Raw genomic sequence first — 9361 nt, forward strand, 5'->3', positions numbered from 1 at the left:
ACATAATATAAAGATAACGCCCACAGTCACCTGTTTAGAACTACTAGACAAGGATTTCTCTCTTCCTAAGTTCCTCCAGATACTGCAAGCTGTCCACTGCACTTCTTGTGTGTGTCCCATGTTGCATTCTAAACAGATTGGAATTCTGCAGCAGCTTCTGTTCCTTAATTCTGCTGCTCAAGCTAAATGCTGTACAATTCAGACAACTGTAATATTGTACGACCTGCTTGTCTGCCTGTTGAAATATAAAAATTACATTTAAAATACTGACCTTTTAAACCACTTATCCAATTCTGCTCATGAAAACTGTTTTGGTATCATTGTATTAAAAAAAAAAATGTGCGTATCGCACTGACCTTTTTAAAAAGGCAGTTTTTTTTTGTTCTTCAGCCCCAAAGGAATCCCACCACCCCCTCCCCATTCCCACCATTGACTGTAGATTAAAAATGAAACCTGCATTCTCCCTGACTGCCAAAAAAAGTAGTCTGCATCTGATGCTTTCTTGCAAGTCTTTCAAAAGAATAAGCAACTCCAAGCAATTCTCGTTAGCATGGCGTTTTTGTTTCTGCTCTTACCATTTAATTGCACGATAATGTAATTGTAGCAGCTAAAACACTGGGATGTTCCAGTGTTCCAAAACTGTATTAAAATTGATCATCCTGCCAAATCATATTTCTAGTAATATTGTTGTGTATCTCACACAAAAAATTTGTGATTGCTAATATACTGTAATTAATTATACTGTACTGGTCATTTTGCTCTGTATTATTAATTACTCAAGGGTTAAATAAAATCTGGTACAGAAACAAATCAATGTGCTGCATGCCAGTTTGGTCATTCATTCGAGAAGACAAATGTTTCAAATAATGCCTTCATCAGTGAAATTGCTGGTAGTTTTACCTCTTTATTGTAAACTTTAATTTAACAATCCAGAAAGTAAATACAAGACCAAGCAGATACCTGGACCATCACTATGCTCCATCATTTCCTTTATAATTTTAAATCCCCAAGGGCTACAAAAATTAATAATTAAAATCTGTTGTACTTACTGGTTGTATTAAACCTTTTAAAAATACTGAGTCGTCTCCTACTCTGCATTTCCACAAATTCGATGTCAGTCTTTTTTTAATGATCCACACTGCTGTATCTAAATATACTCTACAGATTGGGTAAAGTTTTTATTACTCTGGAATACTCAGTTCAGCTGTCTTTTTTTTTTAGCAAGATATGCCTTTTGTTCAGTTGCTGTCAGTATAATTGGGTATGGCATTTTTATGGCAACTATATATTTTGCTGTATACTTCTATGAGACAGCTTTGGAATTTCAGAGAGAGAGAGAGCACTCTTTTTTTAGGCTATATTGAAATCCATAATATGATGGTTTTTTTCAGACCATTAATATTTGGAGCTGTCTTGCAAGGTGTTCGTAATATAGGATGGCAAGTCATATAGACTTACTGTGTGTGTAGATTCCCCTAAGATGGGATGATTGAGTGTTTAAAGCTATGGGTAAAAGGTTTAGCAAGTAAGGGAGTGCTGTTCAGCACTATAACCGGATTATTTGAACACAGATTCAAGATTTTAATCCACTTTAAACATCTGTAATTCAGTTGAAATGCATTCATAATGACATTGCCAAAATGCCATTGATATTACACCTCCTCTTAGCAATTAAACCTTAATAGTAGTATCAGTTTAATTGACTTTCATTTGTCCAAGAACATGGTGGATTTGTTGAAGAAACTCCAGGCAGTGAATACTGTGTTCTTTGACGAATCCACAATGCTGTTTGTTCTCTTTGACAATTCCAGTTCTCAGATGAATTGCAAAAGTAAATCAATTGAAAGATCAAAGGGTGATTTGATTAACCTATATCCTGCCAGGATAAGCCACAGTACCAGGAAATCATCCAATCATTTTAGGGGTAATCCTGGGTGCTGGAAATAAAATAAATCCATCTGTGGCATATCCTGGCAGGGTATCAGTTCATCAAATCAGCCCCTCAGACTCTTTGATCAGGGAGTACGCCCAGGTTCTTAATCTAGGAATTTAAGTTTATAGTTTGTTTTGAATATTGCAGAAGTAACCCCCCTCTCTCTGTTTGTCTGGTCTTGCAGCTCGCCATCCTGACGGAGCTCTCTCATTCGCGGGGCAGCGAGAAGCCCAGTCTGCTGAACCCAACCCAGCCCAGCTCAGGCAGCATCTTCCACAGCGAGAACTTCCAGCTCAAACTCTCCCCTCCACCACTGATGGAGGAGTGACAGCCATCAGTCTGAAAAAGCTACACAGATCTGTTACAGTACTAATAAACACAGTTTGGACCCATTCTAGAACGTCTTTGTTTTTTATTGAAGGTTAACCTAAAGCCACATTTCCATTGCGTCCACATTTTTATAGGTCTATTTTACCAAGTAAGACTAAACATTAACCTAATTTTTTTTTTTTACCAGACAAGACTTCAACACTGACCTGACCTGCAAGGGGTCTGCTCATTCCCACAGTGCAGTGCAGATTTACTGTTCTAGGCACTCACAACTCTGCACAGTTAATGTCCTATTCATGGATAATTAGCACACATACACACACTCATCTTGATGTGACCATTAATAGCCTTTGGAGTCCACACTCCAAAACAGTATACGTATGTGAATCCAAAACAATTCCAACATTTGACAGGTAACAGTTATAGATGATCAGATTTATAGTATACCATAAATCAGGCATGAGAAAGCAAGGATGTTGTGTATAGATGTCATCTCATGTATAGACCATACAACAGAACTAGCTTTGTTTTTGTGATTTTATAAAAAAAAGTGAATATCCCAGAACTGATAATCGTGCAAGATGACATCTCTTGTAAGCGACAACACACACAACGTATTAACTTTATAGTATGATAAAGCATGATATAACAAACATAGGACCTACAGTATTTGTGTAGTCCACTGCCTGTGTTTAAAACAAAATACAAAGGCTGGCTGCATTTAATAGAATACGAAAGACCAAATATTTAAGATGGGCCACAGTAATTAACAGCTGCCTTTATCATGGCATATATCAACAGTATTACAGAAAAATATGGACTAAGACTTTGCAATGAAAAATCACAATTTGACAGGCAATTCTCCAGATTAATGCAAAAACATAGACAGACACAGACCACCTGCCCTCCCGGGGATCTGATATTTTCAATAATGTATGCTAAATAATGTCATGAAACTTGGTTTCAACAATTTGATAAACAGTTCTCCAGATAAATGCAAAACTGTAAGTGTGACAGACAGATGTATGAACAGACATCTCCAACATCTGATATTCTCATTCATTTATGATAAATAATGTTAAGTTTCATGACAATTGGAGAAGCGGTTCTCCTAGATTTATGCAAAATTGTGTGAAGTGTGACATACGTACAGATGACCAATTAGAAGATAATAAGGCCGAACAGCTCTTAATTTACAGCAACATACCAATAAACCTCTAAGTTACATAACAAACCTATAATTTTGCTTAGGGCTTGATTTGATCAACCTATATTATACCCTGCCAGGATAAACCCCTGCTTGTTTTTTTTCTTTTATAGCATTTTCCAGTACCAGGGAATCAAATGTATTTTTAGGGGTAATCCCAGGATCGCTATGGATAGGTGGCTGATGTAATCCTGTTTAATCCCCAGTGCTGTAAACAGCTGTAAATCTAAAAAAAATACAGCCCTGGATTATCCCGACGGGTGCCAAACCCTTCGCTTCTTTGCTCAGGAAGTACATACTGTATGTTTTGTTTTTAATATAGGAGTTTGAATGTAGAGTTTGTTGAGATATGTAGTGCTCTTATTGAAGTCAACCTTCTAGCGATGCCAGCGGAATGCACAGGTTTCTCCATTTTGACCTTGACCCAGTAAGGAAGTGACCCAGGAGTTTCCTCCTCTGGAATTTGTGTGCTGGGAAAGGTTGCTGGCATTCATAAGGATGTCATGTCTGCAGATGATGCACTGTCACACGTCTGTCTGCGCAGCTGTGACAGAAACAGACACGGTACATCTCTGGGGTCTTCAAGTGGGCAACTTCCATCCTCAGTGTTTCGTCTGTGCGACGCAACTCTTGGCCACTGAATCCGACGTCTCTGAGAAACCGGGTTGTAGAGTGTGCCACAAATCCTCGACAACCCACCTCCACTGGGTAAACCCGGACTCTCCATCCTCGCTGTTCCGCTTCAGTGGCTAGTTGAGCATACCGCAGTTTCTTCCTCTCATATGCCTCATCTACAGCATCCTCCCATGGCACTGTTAACTCTACCAGGTGAACAAGGCGTGCTGATCCAGACCACAAGACAATATCTGGTCGAAGGTTAGTGGTGGCAATCTCAGGTGGAAAAATAAGCCGTTGACCAACATCTGCCAGCATTTTCCAGTTGTCCTGGGCGAGGATTGGTTTTAACACCTTTTATTGGTGGTTGCTCTCCTGGGCGGAGGAATGTTGTCTTTTGTGTGTAATGTTTTGATGGAACAGGTGGCAACTTATTGGTCATGTTACGCTTGTCTTCCAATGCTAAGGCCAAACATCGCAGCACCTGATCATGGCGCCAAGTAAACCGCCCTTGGCTAAGAACCACCTTACATCCTGTCAAAATGTGCCTTAATTTTGCAGGTGATGAACACAAAGGACATGAGGGATCCTCTCCTACCCAGAGGTTTAGGTTCTGTGGTGATGGGAGAACATCATATGTTGACCTGATGAGGAAACTGATCCTGCTCTGTTCCATTGACCATAGGTCTTGCCAGCCAATCTTGCGTTGTTCCACACTCTCCTATCTCATCCATTCTCCCTGCTTGGCCTGGGAAATGGCCTTTATACACCTCATCCTCTCCTCCTGCTTTTGCACCTCGTTAACTACCAGCTTCCTCCTTTGAGCTGGGGCTGCCTTGTGCCATGCAGGAGGAGTTGAACTGAGACCAAGACTCCCTCTTCCATGCTGAACTTGCCCCATGATATCACCAATTCGAAGGGCAGCCTTTGCATCTTCCACAGCTTTCTTTGCCGCCCACTTTCTTCCAGTTTTCAATACAGGTGCTGCCTCCCTTTCGCATTTGTCACATGACTCTACTAATGTCATTTCCAGTCTGACCTTGGCGCACTTAAATTCCTCGGTTAGAGCAGAGACTGGTAGCTGCAGTATTCCTTTACCATAAAGTCCCACTCTGATGAGGCAGCGTGGAACTCCCAACCATTTCCTGATGTATGAACTGATTAAAGCTTCCAGCTTCTCTACTGTTGTCAAAGAAACCTCGTACACAGTCAGTGGCCACAGCAACCTCGGTAGTAGACCAAACTGAAAGCACTAGAGTTTTAGTTTGCCTGGTAGAGCGCTGCTGTCTATGCTCTTCAACCCTTCCACTGCTTGTTGTCCAACTTCTCCCACACGAACTGTGTCCTTTAGATCCCCGTCGTACCATCTCCCAAGACTCTTCACTGCTTTCTCAGACACTGTTGGTATTGCCTCACCATTAATGAAGAATGTTTTATCTACTACTTTACCTTTAATTATAGAAATGCTCCTTGATTTAGTGGGCTTGAATTGCATTCATGCCCATTCAATGTTATTTGTTAATTTACCCAATAACCGATTAGTGCAGGCTACTGTTGTAGTCATGGTTGTCATGTCATCCATGTATGCTGGAAGAAGCCAAGCGCTGTCCTCCCACTACCCATTTTGATGCCCTAATGATTACTTCCATTGCCATGGTAAAAGCCAGTGGAGAAATGTTGCATATTCCAACCTCTAGGCCATGTAGTGCTGAATTCTGAAGTTGAAAAACTAAATTGCAAATCTCCAAAGTAGGCTTTCACTAAATTTGTTATTGTCATCGGTACAATGAAAAAATCAAATGCTGCCAAAAGAAGTTCATGTGGCACTGAACCATATGCATTAGCCAAATCCGGGAATGTCACAAGGAGCTCCTTCCTCTCCTTTTTAGCTGATTGAATTTGTTGCCAGATCACATTGATGTGTTCTAAGCATCCTGGGAAACCTGGAATGCCCGCTTTTTGTATTGAAGTGTCAATGAAGCAGTTCTTTAATAGGTAAGTTGACAATCTCTGAGCAATAATGCTGAAGAAAATCTTGCCTCCTACGTTTAATAGGGAAATAGGACGAAACTGACTGATGCTTGTAGAATCTTTTTCTTTAGGTATAAAGACTCCACCTGCTCAGCGCCATGCTCTTGGTACAACCTGTTTTTCCCAATGCCACTTTCATCAATGAGTCCCTCCTACTGACTTTGTTCTGCTCTTCTCCATTGCTTCCTCAGCTGTCTCCTTTCTCTAACTAAGCGTTCAATCTCCTGCTGCCATGTAGACTTTCCAGGAATAGTCTGTACTTTTTCCTTCCTTTTTTCAACTCCAAACCTCTCATTTCCATATGCGTAGATGATGTCCCCAAATTTATCCAGCTTCTTTTCAACTGTTCCACTTAATCTTTCCAATGCAAAGCAGAGATCTGTGTTTACTGTTTCTACTAAAACCACTATTGGAAATGGAAAAATTATGCATATTTCATCAGGATGAATACAAAAAATACACCACCAAATTTAAATAGAGATGTCACCAGGGTACACCAGGACAGGATAATGCAACACTTCAATATAATATCATGCTGCAATCATTAGGGTTTGTAACGATACACTAAAGTCACAATACAATATCGTATGTATCACACTATGCAGGTGATTCACAATACATGTGATGGTCCTGATTGGCTACCTGTATGATATAGTAAGATCAAATGATCATTAAATGAGATAAGGAGAGTATGTGGTCATACCAACTATATTGGTATTCTATCACAGTACAAACGTCCTCCATTACAATATATCATGTAAAGAAAGTACAATGATTCATCTATATGCAACGAACACCCCTAATAATCATGTGTGACCATTGCTTGTATATTAGTGTGCAAAGCTGCCATTTCTGATGATAAAATCATCTCACTGGTATTAGAAAAACATCAGCACCTTATTGTTTGTTCTTTGCATGGTTTTTTAAAAATAAATTATTAAGGGATGTCAATTTTGTTTAATACAAAACTGCAGATTAAGAAGGTTAAAATATATAATCATGTAAAACTTTATATATATTTTATATATTGGCTCTAACTTGTGTTAAACTGCATGAAATAGCATGGGGAGGATTCAAGGATTGGCATTCTGTATTAACCTACAGGAAACCTATTTTAGCGCCTGTGGTTATCACCCCTTTAAACCTGATTCATCACAATGTACTATAACAGATGTTTTTGCAAAAGCAGAACCATCGCTTTTCATGGTCTTTGTCTATCAGTTGAAAGCCGAGATGTCTACCCACTTAGCGAGGGCGCTTTGAAAAGCCGTTGAAAGTAGATAATGCCCCTTTTATATCAGATGCACAAAATCTGACGGCCAGATCTCTCTTGTCCTTTTGATGTGATTTTAGTTTTAGCCCAAGTCACATTTTCACTGAGGCCTCCAGCTCATTAGCAACTATCTTAGCACTGAGATAAGTCTGGGGGTTACTAGCCCTGTTATTCATTATCCTAATGAGAGAAAAAAAACACACACTGGCAAAGACCCTGGCACTGCCCCTTCCAACAGGAAATCTCACAGCAGCACTGACCTGCTGACCTAATAACTGATCTATGACTGGGGTTAGTGGGAGGAAGATTTTCACACTGCATAGAAAAAATAATCAGTTTGTATTTTGAGCATGGCGCTGGTTTGTGAGGTATAACTAAGTGTTGAAATGGTACAATTAGGACGTTATTTACCAAGTTGTGTAAATAATGTAAACCTATAGTTTAGTTCACAAGTTTGACTTGTGTCAGTGTCCAACTCTAGACCACAGTGTGTGGTAGACAAGGAGAAATGTCGAGATGACGAACACCACACACATAAAAGGCACATGTACCACAAGAACATTAAAATTCCCCAAAAATTAGACAATTGCATCTCATGAATATTTAAACGTTGATACCTCAAAACCATTATTTTGTTTGTCAATGTTCTTGCTCTTAACTGGCTATTTTTTTTTCTACCAGTTTCTAGTACACTAGATTTGGAGCCCTTTTCACAAAGCTTAGGTAAACTGAGAAATAATTTATGGTCTTTACTACAGAAAGATGAGCAGCTGAGTCCAAAGCAACTTGTGTTGGTAAGACAGCAGGCAGCTGGGCTTTCCTGCCATAGTCATTTTTACTTTGACAATGTTTCAAACATCAAAGCTTTTGTTTGGCTAGATCTAGATGTTTTTATACTGTAGTTGTTATTAATATAGTCTATTATAAAATCATCTTTTGAAATGAAGGCTCCCTTTTCATTTTTGCTGTGTAAAAGGCACAAAGCCCATTCATCTTTAATCTAATTAATTATAAACTAAACGTCATATCCCTGTGTCACTGAAGTATTGTTTTCTGTGTGTTTTACAAGGCAGTACTGCTGTATTTAGAAATGATTGTTGATATTGGCTCCTGTGGATTGTATTTGAATATGTTTATCATTATTTAAAGCATCAAACTGACAAATTAGAAACAAAATTGTCATTAACTGTTTTTCTCTATTTAACGCATGGGAGGCTCATTTGAAAACAGGCTCAGGTTAGTGTTTGGGGGCAGTGGTAACTAAAGATTGCATTAACACAACTGAAATTTCAAACCAAATCATTTTATACAACAAGGTATCCATCAACAGAATGAACAGACAAATCATACTGTTCCAAGTTACCCCAGGGTGGTGTTTGATCTAAGGAAAATTCTCAGAATTTGGCTGTTTTAAACCGTAGTTCCACAGAAAATGCTGGATCAGTGCCTGCACTGAAGCCACGTTTCGTTGTCTAAATTCACCATTTACGGACACAAAATTATTGAACGCAAAATGCAGTGTCAGTGGCGGCATTGCAGTTTATACGGAGAAAAAGCCATTTCAGTACCGGCACAGAGCTGTCTCTTCAGTGCCGGCATGAAGTGTGACTGCTTTTTACCGGCATTTCCCATTTACACTGAAAGTGATACTGCATCAGTGCCGGCAATTTGCTTCTGTGTAAACATGCCTTTATTTAGGTTTAAACATAACTTTCTTTTCCATGTCCTGTACTTCTTATGTAAATAGAATACTCTTTGAATGTTCATGAATTGCTGTGGTTATTTCACTCCATCAGGATGGCTGGAAGTTCATTATTCGGCCATCCTCAAATATATAATATTTTAAAAACAACAATTCACTATTTCAGGCACAATTCATTTTTTCAATGAGGATGGTACATAGACAGTATGTTATATCAAACAAAATATTTAAATAACCAACTTGTATCTGCAGAATGACCCTACTATAAAG

The 9361-nt window shown here is 39.1% G+C and overlaps 1 protein-coding gene across 2 annotated transcripts in view; it reads left to right on the plus strand.

Moving 5' to 3' along the window:
- vps8 (VPS8 subunit of CORVET complex) overlaps positions 1-2326 on the plus strand; it is a 132993-nt gene extending 130667 nt beyond the window's left edge. For both annotated transcript variants that reach the window (XM_034016381.3, XM_059032092.1), the window contains exon 46: positions 2118-2326. In XM_034016381.3, the coding sequence (XP_033872272.2) occupies positions 2118-2261 (144 nt within the window). In that variant the 3' untranslated portion in view covers positions 2262-2326. The remainder of the gene's footprint in view (positions 1-2117) is intronic.
- Positions 2327-9361: the final 7035 nt, after the last annotated feature.

This window comes from Acipenser ruthenus, chromosome 10, assembly GCF_902713425.1.
Source record: "Acipenser ruthenus chromosome 10, fAciRut3.2 maternal haplotype, whole genome shotgun sequence".
Lineage (NCBI taxonomy): Eukaryota > Metazoa > Chordata > Actinopteri > Acipenseriformes > Acipenseridae > Acipenser > Acipenser ruthenus.